The sequence below is a fragment of the Carassius gibelio genome, chromosome B9, assembly GCF_023724105.1.
Source record: "Carassius gibelio isolate Cgi1373 ecotype wild population from Czech Republic chromosome B9, carGib1.2-hapl.c, whole genome shotgun sequence".
In the NCBI taxonomy this organism is placed as follows: domain Eukaryota; kingdom Metazoa; phylum Chordata; class Actinopteri; order Cypriniformes; family Cyprinidae; genus Carassius; species Carassius gibelio.
The window spans coordinates 7,174,491-7,196,997 of record NC_068404.1 but is presented as its reverse complement, the minus strand read 5'-3'; the positions used below and the strand labels follow the sequence as shown (position 1 = coordinate 7,196,997).

Below are 22,507 nucleotides of genomic sequence, written 5' to 3'. Positions count from 1 at the left end.
GCTGCATAAGTGGCTACATGCAGAAAAAGACTAATCAAAACAGGTCAAGTTACATTTATAGAGCTTTATACATTGTTTCAAAACAGCTTGACAGAAATAAACAGGAAAATGAGTGTTGCAAAATTAAAATGAAATGACTTCCATTCGACAGTGCCAGTGGAGTCAAATCAATAATATTACTGAATATTAAGTGTCTTTTGAACCCCAAGTCAAAGGTCGAAAGTGGCAGGGAACCAAACTCAATCAGACCCTTCTAATTCACATCAAACATGATTTAGTCCATCCTTTCACCCTTCATTAAATGTGTTCAGTATGTAAACACCCTGTTCACATGTGAAATCAGCAACAGTGTTTGGTTTGCTGTCAGATCATTCAATAGCAAACTCTCTGTAAAGCCTGTATTACATTAGGACAGATTCAGTTAAAATGTTCCACACAAACTGATGAGGTCAGATTGAAACGATCGGCAGCCTTGATGGAGTAAACATCGGCCTAACATTGGCATTCTCCGGAGGGATAACCTTTCATTTCTGACTGAAATTAAACAGAACAATGCCAATTCTCATAGATGTTCTCTAATTTTTCCTATATCACTTGTTTTAATAAGTGTTTACAAAATGAAGGCAGACTTCAGTGTATAAATTGACCATTATTGTTGGGGAGCACAATAGCTCTCTGTGTTTTTTGTTGTGGAGTGCCTGTGTGATTTAAAGCTGCTGACAGCACTAGACGCTTACATTGCAATCAGCTCTCGCTGGCTCTCTCTCTCTGAAATTTGTATGGATGGGCACAGCCTGTCTGCTGGGTCTGGACATCAGGGCACACGCCCATTTTGGGAATGTCAGACTTCATTTCCTCATACTTCATGTGTTACACTACGATCTCTCACTCGGGTCATCCCATTTCACATTCAAGTGCAAAGGTTTGGTGAGGGCAAAGGGATGTCAGCCTTTTCTAAAGAGACACTCATAAATCAACAATTTCCAATTAAATGACAAGATGATGTGTCAGACATTTGGTGACTTGTCTTTACGAGTGCTGTCTGTATGAGAAATCCCCATAATGTACAGTATATATTAGAAAAACCACAAGAAGAGCTCTCAACAATACTATATATTACAGCACATAACAACAGCTTTTACACATTAAATACATATAATATTATAAAAACAGTACTATAATATAAAATATAACTAAATATGAAATATATTCTTCAATTACTTTCTGTTACCCTTTTCTGCCAAACAGACTTTTTTAATATCTAAATGTTTAGAGATTTTAAAAGGAAAGGAAACCACTATTTCACCCAGTAGTCGGCAAATCTTGAGTGTTATACATATCTGGTGTTCGAAACTTTTGAAAATGTATCTTCTTCCAGACAGCAAAGATGCTATTCTCACTGTCACAGCTGAAAGCTAAATATAGTTGGATCAGCGCACATGGGATACATTCCTTGTTGTAATTTTATAACCTAGCTTTCAGCATCTGAAATAAAACACATTTTGTGGAATCAAATTATAGCAGTTTAAGCCATAAGACATGAATATATATATATATATATATATATATATATATATATATATATATATATGTGTGTGTGTGTGTGTGTGTGTGTGTGTGTGTGTGTGTGTGTGTGTGTGTGTGTGTGTGTGTGTGTGGTGTATGGTAACCACAAATTAACCATGATTTTGTTTTAACCATGGTATTTGTAGTAAAACTGTGGTTATACAAAAGGTAATCAATATGCCAAAAAAAAAAAAAAAAAAACTACAAATACATCACTCCAATAAAACCATGGTTAATGTCGGATGTATGCTATTCTGTGTAAAATGTGAGATGTTTTCAGTGTCTGCTGGAGCTAGAGCTTTATCTCGTCCCCAAACATGAGCCGAGCAACAAAGCGTTTGTGAAATAACTGTGTCAGTGTGGATGTGTTTGGTTGCTCTTTTCTGTCTGTGGAAATATCTGGCTCCTCTTTCAGACTAGCTGCTTTGTAAAAACAGAACAAATCTCTGGACTGTGTTGACAACATCGCTGTCAGCGTCTGTTTACATCTTGTTGATGTAGCTGCCCTGTATAGCGAAAAACACACAATAGCACCCAACCTAAAATAAAGGTATTTGCGAAATCTTTCACAGGTTTAAATGGTTTATTTCCCAACTCGACATTAATAAAATACACTTTTTTCTCATAAACATTTTTTTTAGCTTTATTTGCCCAAGAAACCGGTGCCCTTTCTTTCTCTTGTCAAATAATAATAACCACAGCGGACAAAAGATGTTATTCTGAGTGTTGCTGCCACAGTTACAGAACGCTATAATAAGAAACATTCCTCGCCAACACAATCGGCTGTCCTCGGCTGCGCTCGTGTGTTTTCGGAACTCTTCGTCTCTAGGAACCTCCCTCCCCCTCCGCCCATCCTCGCCAGACTCGCTGGGCTTTATGTCTGGCCGCTGTGGAGGTGAACTGCCATGCGCGGTCGCCATGTTATCGCGCACTCCTCCCCTTTTTGGGACCCGTCACACAGGCTGATAGCACTAGCACAGGCTACATTACAAGGAGGAGGCAGCTGGTGAACAAGAGCGGAGTGTGAGAGAGACTAACACCGGACTAAAACAAAAGAAAGCACGGGATGGAGTAAAGCAGGACAGCGCTGAGTCGCTCGGTTTCTCTCTGTCATCTGACGCCGGCTGAAGCACTTTGTTTCGTGTGATTTCGTGCTCTGGTGACTGCGATACAACAATTAAAAAATGCGCCTGGCAGTTTGAACTGTGATGGGGAGAGACTGTATCGTTGTAAGGTTGGATATATCGATCGTCCCGGCTGTCTGTGTCGACTCCCTCACGTTTAAACTTGTGTGCTGAATGGTTTTAAGAGGATATACGTTTGAAAACAACAGCTGAAGCGAATCCGCGTCAGCTAGCTCGCTAGCGAGTGTTAACTAGCATCGACGTTAGCCTGCTCCTCATGGTGGACATTTAAATACACCTCAAGTGGAATCATCCTGGCAGTTATTGAAAAAAGTGTTGGTTATATGTGGAAATTACTTGAGCTGCCTCAAGTTGCTTCCCAAAAAGAGCTTGTTCTCTTGAGCTGCGTTTATAACTTTATTGGAGACCATCCTCTAGAAATGAATCACCACGACCGATCCGGGGACTCCGGCAGCGCCCGAAAAATGGTTCACCCCATGCGTTTACCCAAACGGGACAGCTCGGTGGGTGGTTCCTCTACGTTGACAACTTCTGGAAGCACCATCCTTAATAGCAACAACTTGATGCTGGGGGATGATTATTCATCACCGGTGCTGATTCAGTCTCAAACACCGGCTGCACCCTCACTCGGGTCCCAGAATCCTCCTCAGAGCCTCAATATCCCCGTGCAGACCACCCTGTTACCCCAAACTCTGCCCCCCACCACAGTGGCTCAGATGAAGAAGAAGAGCGGCTTTCAGATCACCAGCGTTACTCCCGCTCAGACATCTGTCAGCACCAACAACAGCATTGCAGAGGATACTGAGAGCTGTGATGACTTGGACGAGTCCCACACCGAAGACCTTTCGTCCTCTGAGATCATGGACGTGTCTCTTTCGCGGGCCAACAATGCGGGGGGACCGGAAAGGAGCTCCTCGGAGGAGACGCTGAATAACTTCCATGAGGCGGAGACCCCGGGGGCCGTGTCGCCCAACCAGCCTCCCGTTCTCACCCAAGCACACATGCACGGCTCTATGGTTAACGGGACTGTTCACCATCATCACCATAATCCTGCTTCCTCTGGAAAATCCCATCTTGCTGGTGGGACGCAGATTGGGATATCCGGGGGTGCCGCTGTCACGTCTGCGGTGACCTCAGGTTCTGTTTGCACAGGCCAGAAAATGCCTTCAAATGTGGTAGGATTTATTGAGAGCTCCTCTGTTGGCTCAACTGCTGTCATCGGTCAGCCTTTGGCTTCTGTGGCCTCAGGAACTGGAATGATCTCTGTGACTTCAGGTGCCACAGTTAGTACTGGTAAACCTATAACGAATAATGTTTCTGTGTTAAATTCAGCCAGTGTGCCTGTTGTGGGTGGCAAGAGCACCAACAGTAGCAGTGTAAACTACTCCCCTGCTTTGAATAGTATTAGTAACCAAATTGTAAACTTGACACGCATTCCTAGTGGAATAATTGGCAAGGGCGTCACCGCTGCTACCACTGTTTCCGTTGGTGTTGCTTCAACGGGTGGGGGGCTGGTGGGCCCAGCTGTCATGGGCCAGCATGCAGTGTCTGCTCCCTCTGTCCCGTCGATGAACGCTCAGCCTCAACAGGCTCAAGTGCCTCCTCCAGCCTCCACCAGCTCACGTTTCAGAGTGGTCAAATTGGATTCTACCTCTGAGCCTTTTAAGAAGGGTCGCTGGACTTGCACCGAATATTACGACAAGGAGGCCCCGAATGCGTCGTCGTCATCATCTGAAAATCCCCCCAGCACCCGGTCAGTGGAAAGCATCCGCCAGTTTGTGCCTGAGAGTGTGGCGTGCCAGGACCGAGAGAGTGTCAGCAGCACGGCTAGCCATTATACCGAAAGCCTGGGCAGCGGAGATGCGGGCGGCCCCTGTTTGACCTTCCAGCAGCCCGCTGCTCAAAAGCACGACTACTCGTCTACTCATAACGTGTCTCAGATGCAACCCCAAGACTTAGTTCACGCGCATCTTCAGACTAATGCGGTTGCTCCGAGCATTCAGCCGTCGACCAACATGGGAGCATTGCAGACCACAATCGGGCATCCGACTCATATGCCTAAACTGACATACGCCCAGGCAGCGCAGTCCCCCCCAGCTCAAGCCCTGCCTGTGGTGACCCAGCAGCAGATGGGCTACCCGCCAACACAGCAGCCGGCTCCACCATCCCAGGTAGCGCCGGCACACATTAACCCCTTAAACCAAGGAGGCAGCTTGCCACCGGACTTCCCTCAACCCAAGCAGATAATGAAGACCATGCCACCTGGGTCAACACAAACACTTCCTCACCTTTCTGCCCTCATCCCTCCGGTGGCGGGGAACAGTCAGCTGATTGCAGCTTCGCAGCAGCCCGTGGGGAGTGTGCCACCCCCTGCTGCTCAGCCCCTTCCACAAGGGCTCCTGCAGCCACAACAGACACCCGCCCCGCAGATGGTTCAGCTGGTGCAGCCCGCCGGCGCCAGTCTCATACAGCAGACCCAGGGGCAGCAGCTCGCCCCTCAGCCCCCTATGGAGCAGCAGCAATCGCAGCTCAGCAGTCGAGGCCAGGGCACCCAGTTCGTCCCAGCCGTAACCTCCTCAAACGTGCCTCCTAACCTTCAGAGTGACTCCAGCTTGATCCAGAACGGCTCGAAGGAGCCCGGGCCTGCGGTGAGCACCCTGTCCTCTGTGATGCCCACCCTGCAGGAGGACGCCCAGCTCCTGTTACAGCACCCGGCTCTGCTCACGCAACCCAAGCCCGCCGGTGCTGAAGCTGCCTCCCAGGTCATCACCTCCCGTGGTCCTGAGGGGAGCGGTGGAGTCAATGCCTTAACTGCCTCGGCCAGCCTGTTGAAGAGCTTACCTGTGGATGGAGAAGACGATGGGTAAGTTTCAGAATTGTTTTTTTTTTGTTTACTGTTTCCAATTCATTTGCTTTTGTAATTACAGTTTGAATAGCTTCATTAAAAATGACACATGCAGGCAGTGGGTGGTCAGTGGTATGGCTTAATGTAGTGCTATAAACTTAAATGGTGCTGTGCATTAAATCTCACTGCAGGCTGGCAACAGGAGGACTTTTCTTCATAGAACTATTACACAAAACTGCAGACTGCTAGGCTATCACAGTGGTATTATAGACATGCTCCAAAGCATCCCAACGTGTCTTTAAAGACCCCATGAAATCACTTCAGTGTGCAGTGATTTTGTGTTGTTGAAATTTCCTTTTGAAACAGGAAGTTAGGGCACATCCACAAACATGTTTTTTTTTCTTCCCTAGCTGTTGCCTGTGGCATTTATGGGGGACTTTGTTATTCTAAAGAACATTATATTGGGCAGAAAAAGTGAGTGCAGGATGAGTCAATATTATTTTTTTGTACATTTAGTCAAAACTTTTGGGTGGTTTAAAATGTGCATATCTGTTAAAAGTGAATTGTCATCATTTAAGGGATACACTAGCATTTAAGTGGCATCTTAGCTAACATTTTATGGATAAAAAGCTGGAAATGTAAAAAAAAAATAGGCATTCTGCCACTATATTTAGCTTGCTGCAGACACTTTTTTATTTTTTTTTATTTATTTTTTTTTGAGTGGTTATCATTTGTGACATGTTTGCTTCTAGCTATAACTCTATTAAAGGCAAAAGAGATCAATACAGTGTTTCTGTTTAAACTCTTTGGTTGTCTCTTATTATTGCAGATACAGCACTATACTCTTTTAGTGGATGCGAGCTGATTAAAATACCTGAAAATATTTTTTTATTCTGTCGTTCATCTTTACAAGACTCAGAAACCGTAGCTTCGTTGTAGTCCATCTTTCAGAGTTTTCTCACAGCAAGGCCGAAAATGCAACCTAAATATGATTGCTTACACACTGTTAAACATACTGCTAATACTGTGACACATGTTTGAATTTGTCTTGAGCTGTTCAGAAGAAACAGGCGTGCGTGTTTATGCTGTACAATGTTTATGAGTTGTTCATAAATGAAGTTTCCTGTGCTTGACAGAGCTTGTCTAACAGATGTCCCAGGGATGACAGAGAGCTCTGTAATCTGACTCTCCTTAATGAAACAGACAGTTTTGTCACAATGCACACATCATTGTGGCCCTGCTTGTGTCTTTCAGGTGATAAGTCCTAATCTTAAAGGTATTTGTCTGGCTTTACTATATGTCACAGACCAGACTGAGACTGTTCAGATCTAATGTTTTATACGAAGTAAAATGTGGTCATCCCAAAACATGAGACCCTTGATGACCTTATAAACTGATGGTCAGCACTTACTGTCAGCCACAGCTAGATAGTCCTTTGTATACCTGCGATATCACTGTTAAATTGAACTTGGCATGTTGACTGCTTTAGGCTTTTTGATGTTTGATCATGTGATTGACGTAACGTCGAACGCTAAAACCTCTATTGGATTCAGATCTATCTTTCAAGGCTTGTTATCCTTGTAAGATCTGTTTTGTTGCGTGTTGTATCATGGCTATTCGTTTTGACTGGTGTGATTCTGTTTGGGTGAGGGACAGTAGGACTAACTAGAGCCAGCCATTTCAAATATAACAGACTTTCGCTCTATCTAATTTCTCCCTGTTTTATTTCTTTGTTGTGAAAGGCTATCAGCTGGTGCTGTTTTGGTGTGGAGCGTGAGGCCACTCATACAAGATGAGATCATTCTGTTTTCTCCCGTTCTGCTCTTGCTCAATAGCAGATTAAGTCAGCGCAAATCATTTTAATCCATTTTTTTTGCCATTCTTAGGTCACGGTGTTGACTAGCAGCCTCGTATCGAAAGATTATCATCTCACATTTGCTTTTTTTCAATGTAATCTGCTCTTGGCAGTGATAAAAGCCACACATGAGAGTCTCAATGAATCACTCATTGTGTAGAGATCAAGTAGATTATCTCTCCAATTAACGACCCTGTGGAGTGGGAGGGGGGAGGAAATGCTTTCACTCGTCCAGATCGGACCAGAACAGATAAATAGCAGAACTTAAAGCGGCAGTACATGTGCGCTTTCTCTCTGGGTCCCTCAGTGAGATTCATTTTCACTGCTCTCCCCATCTCTATTACAGGGATAAATTGGCCAGAAATTAAAAGTGTTCTTATGTACTCATCCTAGCTTTTATATGCTTTTTTTTTTTTTGAGACCATGTTAGAGCTGCTATTTTTCATACATTGTTGATCGTACCTTCAAGCTCCAAGAAGAAAAACAAAAGGCATCAAAAGTGTTCATTTGGTGCTATGGTCTGAGTCTTCTAACTATATTTGAAGAACAGACTGAAATTTTTTTTTTTTTCCGAAATACTTGTATTATTGAACATTAATTTAGCCTCAGTGACGCCACACCTTGGGATGAGTCGCACATGGCAAATTAATAGTTTTTAAGTTGAGCAAAAATGACATTTTTTTTGAGCCCTATGAAATACTTTTTACCCTAAAATTGGTTTTCTGTTTTACTTTTTTGGATTCTGTATTAAATGTTTCAGTGTGCATATGATTTATTTTTAATTTTGATCAAATGAAACCCTAAGATGCTCACAAAGAGACTCCCAGAACAGTCTAGGCCTGAGTTTAGAGGCTGAGTTTATGCAGCTGGCTCCTGAAGATGAAGTTTAGTGAGACAGCAGATGCTGAAAACACCACAAGCATCGCACTTACTTCAGTATGTGTGTAGTAGACAAAACAACATGGAGACAATGCTTGCAATATTGCAATTTGAATAAGTGTACAGCCCTACTTTTTACTAATTCCTCCAAAATGTAAAAAAAAATGTGAATTTACTTTGTAAATTAAGTTTTTATGACTACATAACACATTTCTGTCTGGATTTTCCACATTATGGAAATCATAGGGGCTCTGATAAAGATTTTCTTCACCCGTTCCTCACACTAAACCATTGTATGGCTTCCCGAAAACTTGAAACGTAGCGCATAAGCTGTATGGACCATGTTTATATGCACTCTGATTTAAGCCTGAGAAAATAAATCGATGCATCGCGAATAGAGAAATTATTCTGAGATTTTCCGAATGCATCGATTCTTTGAGTCAATCCTGACCTTATTTTTGAACAGCAGATGGCACTACATGCTTAAGAAACAGCCGTACTCTGCTCATTTCCAAATCCTTACACACACTTGAACCTAAAATCATTCATAAAATTCGAAAAGGTTGAAGCGAATTACAAGGGTGTTCAGTTGGCTGTGTTTACATTAATGTTGCATCACAAAAGCATTCTGAGCTGAGGTGAAATTAACGTTACATGACTCAGCCGAATGCACAAGCGTTCTTTAGCACTCTTCTTCAGGAGCATTTGAGAGTGCGGATAAAAACTAGATTAGATCGCCATCTGCTGTTAAAATCTAAACTCCGAATCGATCCCAGAGGAATTGCGATGCATTCGGAAAATCTCAGAATCGATCCACGAACAAATTCTGAATCGATATTTCGACTCAGCCCTACTTTTATTTTAATTTAATTTATTTGTTTTGAAACTTGATATAGTGCATTTGATGAATGCAACTGTTGGCTCGCATCTCTTTTTGTTTTTCCCGGATGGGTAACAATAATACGGGTTGGAATGACATGAGGGGGTGAGTAAATGATAAAATGTTCATTTTTGGACAAACTTTCCCTTTAATGTGGTTTTTAGCTGCATCATTATCAGACATCAGAGGGGTCATTCTGCATCTGTAATCCAAGACGAGATCCTGTACTTTGAAGTCTTTTTTAGACCAGAGAAGGCTCTTTGTTCGCACGTCTCTCTTTTAGGATGATGTCATTTGGATGAGAACCTGTCCTTCCAAACCTGAGAGCATAGAGCACAGCAAAGTACTTTAGGGACTGAAAGCTAATAGGGGCAGAGACCTCATGAGCTCAGCTGAACTGGTTTCTCGAACACATTCACAACAGGCGTTTGCGCTGGTCTCAACTCTTTTCAGGTTTCAAATCTGCTGCCTTTCATATTCTTTCCCAGACGTGAGAACATATGATCCTCGAACGCTTTGCTACTTCCTGCATCTCCTAATTGCCGTTGTTTTTCTCTGGTAAATCTCTAATCTGAAGACACACCAGGCTGATATCACCTTTTAAAGTTGACATTATGAAAAGTGCAGAACCACATCTGGTGGAACTGTTGTGTGCAGTGTTTCTTTAACCATGTCCTCATCTGGACAGCTGCTACGCAACACATTCACATGTAAACATTTCATTATTTTGAATCCTCTACACAAAAGCGTACAGGGACGTGCCCGGGTGCAGAAACACGTTTTATTACTTATAAAGCATATTTGCCAAGTGGGTATTTTCAACTGGCCCATTTAGCCAGCCCTATTTAAGTGCTCTCAGAACAGCAGGACTGAGACCAAGCAAAACACCACCATGGCTGTTGCATTGTCATGTTTTAGCGGACAATTAACATCCTTCTTTGATCTGCTGGGTTTAATGATTGCAGTGAGTTTTATTTTCATTGCTTTAGTAATGTTTGTTCAGCAGTGAGAGGAATTATTAGTTTGCATTCACAGATCACTGGGGATGGGTATTGTTTTATTCTTCTCATCAGTATATTTTATTATTTTTTTAAATGCAGGAGGTATTTGCATAACCAAGCCTCTACCTTTTGTGTGTTTCATTGTGTCCATGTTTGTTTGCTCTTTTTTCATCCAAAATTATTTGGGAATGGACTGAATTAGTGTGAAAGAAAAAAAGAGTGTTTGCTTTTATTGCACAGATGTTGTATTATCTATCTTCCAAACTCTGTGTTCTCATTTTCTGACATGTAATGATAAAGATGCATGCTTTTTACTTAAAGGTCAATCCTGTGCCAGCTGATTAATATGGCTACAGAGAAATCCAGATAGCTGCTCTGAAATGAAACCGCTCCCCAGCCCAAGTCGTTATTCATGCCTGAGCTACAGCCTGTAGAAACTTTGATCCCTTCCTATTTTGGCTTTCTAAGAGCAGGCGGCACGTGAGTCAGCAGAGTTGGAAAGCTGCCTCTCGCTGTGGTTTCAGACCAGGCAGGAAATCTCGTGTGCAACCTTGAGCATGTGCCCATGCTCTTGCTCTGTTAAACATGCACAATGAGATTTCCTCTTCTTGTATCACCAGGCTGGATGGAGTGAAATGAGGTCACCGTGGAAAACATGGCGGCTCCTGCACAACGCATTTAATTGGACAGCTTCTAATTTAAATAGGATTTATTCTTCTGGGATGAATGCAGAACTGTCTTTTCAGCTGACATTTATTTGATTGTTATTTTTAAGTGCTTAACATATACTTTTACAGCCTGTCAGGTGAACGATTGATGATCTTTGACAGTGGGAAATTTTTTCCCACCCAGCACCTTGCTTGATCCCTGAGGGATTGCTCCATCTGTGCCGGTGTGTCTTATCTCCGCTTCCACCCCATCCCTGCCATAAACACCATGTGTGCCACGGATTATCTGCCAGTCAAGCTCTCACCTCTGCACAATTCTAAACTCTTAATACTAGAGAACACAGCTTGGGCTGGCTGCAATCCACAGCCACCTGAGTCTAGATCTACCATCATTTGAGTGCTGTATGATTTTCGCAATAAAGCAAATGTGGACCGAATTGTGGATCCCAGTCATAAAATGGAATTTACAGTATATCCTGTAATTTCATGGAATTTTGCGTTATCGACTGGTCTGTGCATGTTATAATGCAAAATGGCCTTTGTGTAAGCAGTGCAATACTGAATCATGCGTGATGCTCGTTGTGCTTTCAGCTTCTGCAATCTCACTTTATGAGGACATAAACTTCATAAATCTCCAAAACTGCTCTGAGAGTCACACAAGTTTGGTTAAACATATTAAAGGGTTAGTTCACCCAAAAGTGTAATCCAATTGGGCAGGTTTTGTTTCGAAAACCTGGCAATCCTGATCTGAACGCACATCCTGGAGATATATTACTAATCACAGGAGTGCCTTTACTGACAATTTGCGCATGAAAATCACATTCGATGTTTCGCACAGCCCTATTTAACACTGTCCCATCCGATGGTAAAACATGCTTTGGTTATGATGAGGTTTATCGTTGTTCTCCCAACACTTTGTCCAAAGTAATCCCTCTCTCTTATGCGAGGAGGCTGAATGAGTGCTGGGCTCTGTAGTTAGCATACAGCATGCTGCTGTGTGCCATTAGCACTGAGTCATTGTTTCAGCCACACTGCCAGTGTCGCCTGGCCGCCGGCCATCTCGCTCTTTCAGTGCAGACCCCTGTGCGCTCGCCCATCCCTGTCCTTTGCGCCGGTCTGCCCGCTTGTCTGAGCTGCCACCGAACTGCTATAGAAACCGGCAGCCCTAAAATCCCCAGGATAGCCCTTCCAGAGCCAATTGTCTTCATCACTCTCACACTGGCTCTGGAGAAGCTGCTCTCATTCAGCAGGGGCTATGAGTTCCCATTTTAAAAACAACGCCTGGCTGCTTTGTGCTGGAAATCGGAATCAAAGGACTTTAGAATTATTGTTTGCTTAGAAGTTTGAGGATTAGCCGTGGAATAGATGCAAATTTATGCCTAGCCTTGGTTCAGTGTCTGGCAGAATGGCAGTGCAGTGCTCTGTCATGGTGGTTTTCAAGGAAGCATGAATAAAGAACAGATCCCTACAGAGGATTCTGGGTTGCTTTCTCATCTGGGACACTTTTGGGTTAGGTTGGTTCCAGGACTAAATCATTAATAACATTTTGCTTTGTGCAATACCTGTATAAATAATATATTTATTACTTGTACAACAGATAAACACTGAAATTTGTGCAGTCAGTAGACTTGACAGTTCAGTGCCAATAATAATCAACATTTTTATATACATTTAAATTTTATTTGCTTTTTAAAATGGCCTTGAAAATAAATGAAGATTTCAAAAGAAAGGTTCATTAAGAACCAGAATCTAAAATCATATTAAAATATCTTAATTATGATTTGAGTTGTAAACATGCAGACTTTGGAAAAATAATATTTATGGTGCCAGTGTACCGTAATTTCTGGACTATAAGTTTTTTTTTAATAGTTTGCCTGTTTCTGCGACTCAAAGTCAGATGCGACTTATTTATTAAAATTACTTTGACATGAACCGAGAGAAATGAACAAGAACCAAGAGAAAACATTACCGTCTACAGCCACCAGAGGGCGCTCTATGCTGCTCAGTGCTCTTGTAGTCTACACTGAAAACATAGAGTGCCCTCTCGCGGCTGTAGACGGTAATTTTTTCTCTTGTTTCTAAATGAATGCAACTTATAGTCCGGTGCGACTTATATATGTTTTTTTTCCTCGTCGTGACGTAGTTTTGTAATGCTGCGACTTATACTTAGGTGCGACTTATAGTCAGAAAAATACGGTAGGTAGGTACAATGCAATTATTTTGATATAGTTAAACAAGATACATTTCTAGTTTCAACATTATTTGTTCTTTAGGCCTACCTCTTTAAAAGAAGAAATGAAACGAAACAACAAAAAAGAATCCGCTGGTTGCAAAGTGACCCACTTTGGTTTTTGACCACTGAAAATGTGTAAAATTAAACTGTTAACTCCTGGAGCTATATACTCCACATTCACACAGCATCAAAGTATGGTTGTCAGTCCTTTTATTTGAGTCCTTAAAATGGTTACACAAAGTATGGTTATTTACGGGTGTGACAACTGCATTCTGTAGTAAAGCTGCATGATTAGTCGAATGCGATTGTCATGCACATCTTGTCAGTAAAGCCGGTTCTGTGATTAGTTGTAAATCTCCATCACCTGCTTTCAGATGGAGCAGCATTTAGAACACACAGCCCCAGTTCACCAGCCAGCTACAGAAAAAAATCGCAGACGATAATGACAGCTGTTTGCTTAGCTTCTCCGTGAACTATGGCTTTGTGTAGTAAATGTTGCTCCATCTGAAAGCACATGAAAATACCACATTTAATAACATACTTTTATTCCAAATTCACCTCATAACATCAGTTGAGTGTTTTAAATAAATCCTTCAGTGAGATGATGTGGCTTCTTACACAGAATAAGGCATGGCACATATTTTATAGGATTCTTTGCAGTGTTAAAGGCTATGTCAATTAGCATTGCATTATATACTTTATTATGATTAAAATTATAAGAACTTGAATAAACCACATATTGCTGTAGTCATGTGTTTTAGTCACGTTGAATCCAAGAAAGCGGTCAAATCTTCTGTTTATTCTGCGGCATTTCCTGGGTTTCTTCTGTGGGGCGTATTTTGAATTTCATTGCAAGAGCACCCTCTGGCCTTCGGATTGAGATTTACCACTAATCACAGAACTGTACTTCACAGAAAAATACACATGACAATCGCAGCTTCGGTCTGACTCTAATTACGTCTTATATTTCATTTTGATTTACAGTGCAGCTCTATTCTGTAACCAAACTCACACCTGCAAATTTTCAGGACTCAACCGCATTCCCAGAGCACAGTCGCTGTGTGAACGGAACAGGACTGGAACAATTAATTGTCTGTCACGTCATGCACTGCGAGAGAGTACCTCTGCTGCACAAACGTGCATCTACCATAGTTTTCATGTGTGGTTTCTTTTAGTTTCTTCATAGTTTTCATTTATCTGGCGATATGGTGCGTATCACGATACAGGGGTTCCGATACAATATAAAAAAAAAAAAAAACATTGTTTTAATATCAATAAAAAACGTCCTTACAGGATTCCTAGAGAAAACAATTGTAAAACAATGAAATAAATACAGATGTTGAACCTTTCCACTTTCACGGGTTTTTCATTTTGTAACTTGGTGCCTTTTATTGTTTTATATTTATTTTTACGCACTGATTGAATGCACAAACCTAGGATGTTTTCTCTCTCTCTCATCCATGGGTCCTGTGGCCATCTGTATTTGCGATACTCGTCTCAAACAGGGACTTTCCAGGAACGGCCCCTTTAACAAATCAGGCCCTGTCCTTGTTTTCTGGCTGGTGGGAAGCTGTCCTTCATGCTATGTAGTCTGGGCTTTTTTGGATGCCTTATAATCCTATTCTAGGTGCAAGATAAACAGCAATGGTTCAAAAACAGAACAGTAGGACTTATTCCAGACGACTGGGAGTTTGTACCCACTGTCCTCCATGTGATGCATATGCAAACATAATGTGGTTGTGGCAGAGCCGTGGTTAGCCTCTTTGTAGTATCCTCAGCAGGCCTGATTTTCCTGTTGGATTGTGGCCGGGAAGTAAAAGAATAAAAGTAACAGAGTGGCATGTATGACAGCTCAGCTCAAGAGAGATGACTTTAAAAAGTATAGTCAGATTTGTAGGACTATCTTACACATAATTTTCACTTTACGTTTTGTCTATCAGTGAAATGTCAGATCAGATCTCATTCCTCTCTGATGGCCACAGATGACTGGGGGTTCTGCCGTGGCTTGTTTCGAGCACGCAGTGCCAGAAGCTCCCTGACTGCGCTGGGTTTGGCTGTTGTAAATTAGAGCCATGTCCCCTCAGGCAACCCACACACATGCACCAAGAATCCTGCCTTTTCACTCACTGCAAACCTGAAACACCGTACACAGAGCCTTTATTAGACCAAACTTCTGAAGGAGTCTTGTGTAGCATTCAGAGCGTGTCTGTGGCAGACTTCAGGCTGTCTGCACTGGAAGCTGTCCATCACCTCAAAAGTGCTAACGAACAACAGACCAGTCAGCTACAATTGAGCAACACTGAAATTTTAGCTAGATTTTTACATGTTCTGGTGGTTACTTGAAGTTCGAAGTCAATCTTTTTTTTTTTTTTTTTTGTAAGACTACAGCTCTACAATATTTATTCCAATTTTTATTTGTTTAATTGTTTTTTTTTTTGCATTCATATTTAATGTTTTTTTTTCTCTCTTTTTTTTAATTTATAAACATTTAATAAGTTTGAGATACATAAACTGTTTAGTTATTTATATTTTACAGTTCTTTATATTTTTATCTTCTTTATTTCTTGTTTGTATTTCATTTTTATTTTTCCCATGTATATTATTTCTGATTAGTCATTAAATAGATTTTTTTCTTAATGCTTTAATTTCCTATTTGTATTTTTCTTTTTTGGTCTATCACGGTTTAATTTATTAAATGCATTTTTGCTTGCTGCTTTAATTTGCTATTTGAATTTATTTAATTTATAAACATTTTATAATTGAAAACAATTCTTATAATTAAATGTAACAAAATAATCACAAACTTTTATTTATATATTATATATATATTTAGCTATTTAATAAAGTATTGATTTATTCATGTATTTAACTTTTTGTATTTAACTGATACATTTTCTGCCAGGGGAAAAAAATAAGAAAAAGAACCATTTTCATGGGTTCATGTCTACTGCTGAAATGATTCTCATCTGATGTAGATGCTGTGTTACACAGTTGCTTTATTGTTGACTGGTGTTTTGTCGTGTGTGGTGCCACACAGGTGGAGCTGATACAGAGATTACTCCTCTTGTTTTAGAATCTGTCATCATGGGCTTTCTGGTGTTGACTGTTGGCTTCTGAAGCTCTTAATGGCTGAGGTTATCATCTAGACTGTGGTGAAGCTGATGCTTTGAATTACTGGTTAAATTGCAGAGAGTATTTTAAGCCGTCAGTGTTGAAATAGGCTCAGGGAGTGGATGTGTACAGGCATATCAGGTAGGCTGGGTGTAAATCATAGTGAATGGGAGTGTGTTGGCAGTGAATGGCTGCATCTCACTCAGAACGAGGTTAAATCCAGAAAGAATTGATCTAGATGTTCTGGTCTCATCTTAACGGTGTTATCCAGCGCTGCTTTTGAGTTAAAACCACTGATAACTTCTGTTTCTGCTTTTGGTTAATGTGCTGTCCGGCGTAAATTGGGTTTGGAGATGATTTGTTGAAGTGTGTGCAGCTTTCTCGGGGGAGCATGGACGCAAAGAAGCCACGGCTCCAGTGACATCCATGCAGTATTGATGGAGAACTTTCCTTTAGGCCTTTACACAGGCCTTTCATTCAGCGAGTAATGTGAGAGTGTGTGTGAATAAAAGAGAGTGAGCGGCACACATACACGCCTGCTCTCACATTTCCCTCACTTGTGTTTCCTCACTCTGTGTGCTACTTGTTACACACAATCACAATGCACAGAACTGGCCTGTACTACCCTTTGCTATTAAATGAGCTCATTTTAATGTGCTTTACATAAAGCATCAGATCCTTCCTCATCGGCCCTTCAGATGAAGCAGGCTTGTGATTTAAGCCCACAGTCTTGCAAGTCAGCATGTAGGTGCTGCTGGATGTTTTAATGACTGTGTAGATGGCTTTTGGCCCCGCTGACTGATCGACCCCTGTGGCTGTTGTGATGAATCACCGTGTCCTCAGCTGTCGTGGTCTGAGGAGGCATTTCTTTAATGCTTTACTGCACTTGGCACTTATATAGGTTTTAGTTTTCATCTACGTTTCTATTCTGGCACTATTATTAGCAGTTGTTGAAACGTATGCAACGTTGTTAGAAAGGGGTGCTCAGATGTCCAGTGAAGTAAAAGTGTGTGTATGTGTGTGTGTGTGTGTGTGTATATAATATATATATATATATATATATATATATATATATATATATATATATATATATATATATATATATATATATATATATATATATATATATATATATATATATTTATTATTATTATTATTATTATTATAATTTTTTTTTTTTTTTTTTTTTTTTTTTTTTTTTAAATTCATATATTCAAAAAAATGGGTAAATCTGTAATTTATATTTGTTTAAACATTTTTTTTAATTTAAATCTGAATCACATTTTTTACAGGTTTTTTTTATTTTATTTGAATTTTATGTAGTAAAAAATGCAGTCAGCAATAATTGAAGTAAAACCCATCTTTGACAAATTCAAAGAGTTTCTGCACTATTTTAATGGTTAAAATAAAATTTTGTAATCAAAAGGCATGTCTAATTAATTAAAACTTAAGCAATTCATCAACAATATATTACAATTTTAACAAAAATAAATTAAGGACCTATGAAATTAAATATCATAATTTTTTTATTTATTTTTACATTTAACTATCCATTTTAATGGTTCGGTTGTTTTTTTAAAAACAATCAAAAAGCATGTCTAATTGAATCTTTTGCAATTTATCAAAAATATATTTGAACAAAAATAAAAAAAATTAATCCCTTATGAAATACCTTTTTATTTTTTGTACAAGATTTAACAGAATCCATTTCAATGGTTCAGCTTTCTTTCTTTTCTTTTTTTTCTTTTTTTTTTAACAATCAAAAAGCATTTCTAATTGATTTAATTCATAAAATCGTTTAATATATTGGTTTCATTATTACATTATAAAAAGTTTTTACCTTCATTTTTCTATTCAAGGCATAAAAAAATGTATCTTTAAATCAAATGAAAAATGAACAATTGAACATTTTTGGTATCATTATTACATTAAAACAATTTTACATATTCTTCGACTTTCTGCGTAATACAGAAATGCAGTAAATTTCATTTGTGTCTGGATTCCACAACAGCCATCGTATTTCACATCGTGGAAATCATGATATGTTGAACTCTGTGTTGAGTTCAAAGAATTTTTATTTATTTTCTTACCCAGAATTTACGTCTGGTGTGAATAAGGCTTTAAATAGACAGTTTGTGTGGGTTAAATGTGTCCTGGTCTGCCTCCTGTGCCTTCAGCCTCAGTAGAGAGCCTGCGGTTGAGACACACACACACACACACACACACACACACAGACTGTGGCTCCTGGACAGACAGGATTGCATAAGAGTGCTAATGAGGACTAGATGTGACAGTCGGGCTCTTTCAGGCCACGGTGATGGCCAGGTCAAGCTGCTCGTACTGTGAACAGATTTTTGCATGCTTCACATTATGTTATGTGTCGGAGTTTTCTGTTTGAGTTCTTTGTTGCTCTTTGTATTATATTAATGAATGGAGCCTGGGTTCGGACCAGGCAGTTTAGAAAGCACCCTTATTCACCGTCATGTTGTTGCAAACCTTTAAGGCAGATAAATTAATCTTTATCTGCTTCATCAATGCAGTAATAGTCAATGGGATTCAAATGTTCCAAGCTCCGAAAGCTTTACTCACGAGGTGACCGTTTTCATTATGGGTGAGCTTTCCCTTTAAATGTGTTGTGGTGCTGGCTCGGCATAGTTTTCTTATGACAGTGACCGACTGGTATCTGTCATTGCTGAGGTCATGAAACGAGTTTTATCAAAGCGTTGCATGTGTCACACTATGACGGCATCAAGGCCACGTTCACATGATCTTCACCTATCATTAAAACCCAAGCATTCGGATTCAAGGCATTCCTGTGTGTCTGACTGGGTTTCTTCTGCTTTTGGGATCGCTTCTGCACCCAGACACACACGATGAAGGAGCTCTGTTTGTTTTGAGGCCGGTTGTTTCACATCACCTGACGTGAACTCTCTCAGAGCTGCCACTCCCTACGGGTTACGTAAGAGTTGAGAGGCATTATTGGCAATGGTCGACACAATGATTTTGGCTTTTGATAAATGAGTTTTGGCAGGAGGGGTCAGTGTTGTGTCAATCTGTGGATGTGGCAGCACTGAGCTGAATGAGTGTTTGACAGTGCTTGCCTACATTGCCCTCTGCTGGCCGTTTTCTGACATTGGTGCAACTGAGTATGCTTCTGTTGCATGGAGAAAGCTCAAACTGATGTAGGGTGGAACAGGAACAGGAATTGGTGAACCCCTGCAGTACCTCCACAGACCACACAATGCTCACAGACTGGACTAGATTGTGTTAATCAGCCAAACTCAAACCTCTTGGACACAGTGTGATGACTGAATGATTCATGCATATCTTTCAAATTCACAATAAATGAACAACTCCAAATCTGGTATGGTGTTGTGTCTTCAGTAGTCATGTGCTCCCAACTGAAGTGGGGAGAAAAGAAAGCATTCAAAGTGCTTGTACCTGCAATTAGTCAAACCAAATGTAGGGTGTTATGGCGCCATCTAGTGGTGATGTTAAAAACAAAACAGACTTCACTATAAAGTACTAACAAAATGAAAGAAAAGAAGAACGCTTAATGCCTCAAAGAGATAGTCTGGCTGATTAAAAGTGTTTACATTTTTCAGAACCGTTTCCAGTTTTGCAAAGGTGATGTGAATAATATTTAAAGTCGATAGTGATACGATTATCTTTGTAGTTTACAAAATATTGCAAATGGTTTGAAAGGCCCCAGCTCATCTAAACATCTTAAGTCATGATGTACCATTCCTGATTTAGGACTTTAGTTGGTATCATTTTTGTAGTTTTTAGTCTTAAACTTAGCTTACTATGTCAAATGGATTAGAGGCTAGTCAATTTAATCTTACTGAGAAAAGCACAAAATCCTTCAGCTTCACTGTTCAAATTTTTTTTTTTTTTTTTTTTTTTGATGATTTTCTTTGTTTGTACTGCTGTGCTAAATTCATAATTTTAATTTTAAATACATTTTTTGAAGACTAGGGTCCATCTTCACAAAACATCTTAAGGCTAAAAGTAGTTCATCGCTGGTGATTTAGGAGAAAATCTTTCGAATAATGGTTGTGTTTTAAGGACTCCTAAATTTATGCTGTGACGACCTGTGTATTCATTGGGCTTTTTTCCAGTAGAAGTCGGATGACTCTGCCCCACCCTTACTATCGTAAGACGTTTTGGTATATTTGTCTGATCTAAATAAAACGTTTTTTTACGAATTGGCTTTCTTATGTCCCAGTTTTTGTTGCGTCCCCTTTTGGAGTCACGGGACGTAACAAATGGGGGCTTGTCCGTTCTTAGGCTAATTCTATGCCTTAGTTGAATATGTTTGATTATTTGGATTGTTTTGTTGTTTTCTATTCCTTTAAAGGGGATTGGAAATTATTTGGTTGTGACGTTTGGGGGATCCCAATTTGAATAATTACGTCACGATAGCTGCTTTGGGACATCTGAAAGCGTTTGGTGTAGCTAGTTGTTTGGTCGCCGTTTGAATCCTCCGACTGGTAAGTTTCCTTTGTGCAATAGTGTTTGTTTTGACTTGGAATTTATCCCTGGTAGGTTTAGCGGTGTGTTTCCTTTGAAACATATCGGGTTTTGTTATTTTTGTAGTGTTGTGGTGAACGCGGGTAGTAGCGGTTGTCTCGGGAGCATTTCCATGGTGTTGAGAATTGTCGCTGGTTTAACCAGTTGCAGTTCCACCCACTGGGCTTGTCTAAGAGTATTTCACAGAGCATTTTGGTGTTAGAACTAGCTCCTAAATGAGTAGTGAGGAGGACTCCTGAGTCACTAAGACCAAATCACAAACTATCCTAATGGGACTGTTGCTGCCGCCGAATAAAAGCATTTTAGTAATGCACTGCATTTATTTGCACACTGTTTTCCCATGGATCTTATTTGTTTTTGGAGGTTATCCCAACTCCAGATTTCTTTGATTATATCCTTGTTTTTAGTAACCAGATGGGCAAGAAGCAACAGCTGTTCTTGCGTCCAGTTTGGTTTTTCTTTTACCTTTGCATCTCTTACTATCAGCCATGATTATTCTTCTGTTAATTAAAAGGCCGTTTATATGCATATTTGCTAATTGTTTGAGAAGCATACATGTAAGTGGCTGAACATATACTTGTTTAATTAGTGACGTAACCTGCATTTCAAAATCTTCATTTGAATGTGGCAACATATCACGTTCTACAATATCTCTGATAGAGACTATCAGCCAATCACTGTGTGCATAGTTGGTACGTATGTTGTTGACATCATCCATAGCAATGAGGTTTACCCCGCCCCTTAACTCTAAGCTTAAGATCAACTGTTGTGTGAATTCAGACCCTGGTGTACTGTCTACTAGGAAGAAACACTTCAAAAGGCAAAGGAAAAGGGTGGTAGTACACCTTAATAAATAAATATTTTCTAAATCCTATTTCTGAGTTGTTCACATTATTCTACCCTACCCTTGTATATATTTACATTTAGTCATGTAGCAGATGCTTTTTATCCATAGCGACTAAAATGAAGGTAATAGAATCGATATACACTCACTGGTCACTTTATGAGGTAGACCTTGCTAATGCTGGGTTGGACCCCTTTTTGCCTTCAGAACTGCCTTAATTCTTCTTGGTATAAATTCAACAAGGTGTTGGAAACCTTCCTCAGAGTCCATATTGACATGATAGCATCATGCAGATGCTGCAGATTTGTCGACTGCACATCCATGCTGCTATGATATCCCCTTCCACCACATCCCAAAGCTGCTCTGTTGGATTGAGATCTGGTGACTGTGGAGGCCATTTGAGTAAAGTGAACTCATTGTCATGTTCAAGAAACCAGTCTGAGATGATTTGAGCTTTGTGTCATGGTGTATTATCCTGCCGGAAGTAGCTATCAGAAGTTGGGTACACTGAAGTCATAAAGGGATGGACATGGTCAGCAACAATACTCAGTCAGGCTGTTGTACTTAAACAATGCTCAGCTGGTCCTGAAGTACCCAAAGTGTGCCAAGAAAATATCTCCCACACCATTAAAACACCACCAGCAGCCTGAACTGTTGAGACAAGGCAGGATGAATCCAAGCTTTCATATTCTTTACACCAAATTCTGACCGTACCATCTGAATATCTCAGCAGAAATCAAGACTCATCAGACCAGGCAACATTTTCCAATCTTCTCTTGTCCAGTTTAGGTGAGCCTGTGCTTCCTGTTCTTAGCTGACAGGAGCGGCTCCTGGTGTGGTCTTCTGCTGCTGTAGCCCGTCCGCTTCAGGGTTTGATGTGTTGTGTGTTCAGAGATGATACCCTGCATACTTTGGTTGTAACGAGTGTTTATTTTAGTTACTGTTGC

The 22,507-nt window shown here is 40.4% G+C and overlaps 1 protein-coding gene across 1 annotated transcript in view; it reads left to right on the top strand.

The window, feature by feature from the left end:
• Positions 1-2,480: 2,480 nt before the first annotated feature.
• Positions 2,481-22,507, top strand: part of tsc22d1 (TSC22 domain family, member 1) — a 39,919-nt gene continuing 19,892 nt past the window's right edge. Inside the window, exon 1 of the mRNA XM_052565549.1 lies at positions 2,481-5,574. Within this exon, the coding sequence (XP_052421509.1) occupies positions 3,035-5,574 (2,540 nt within the window). The 5' untranslated portion in view covers positions 2,481-3,034. The remainder of the gene's footprint in view (positions 5,575-22,507) is intronic.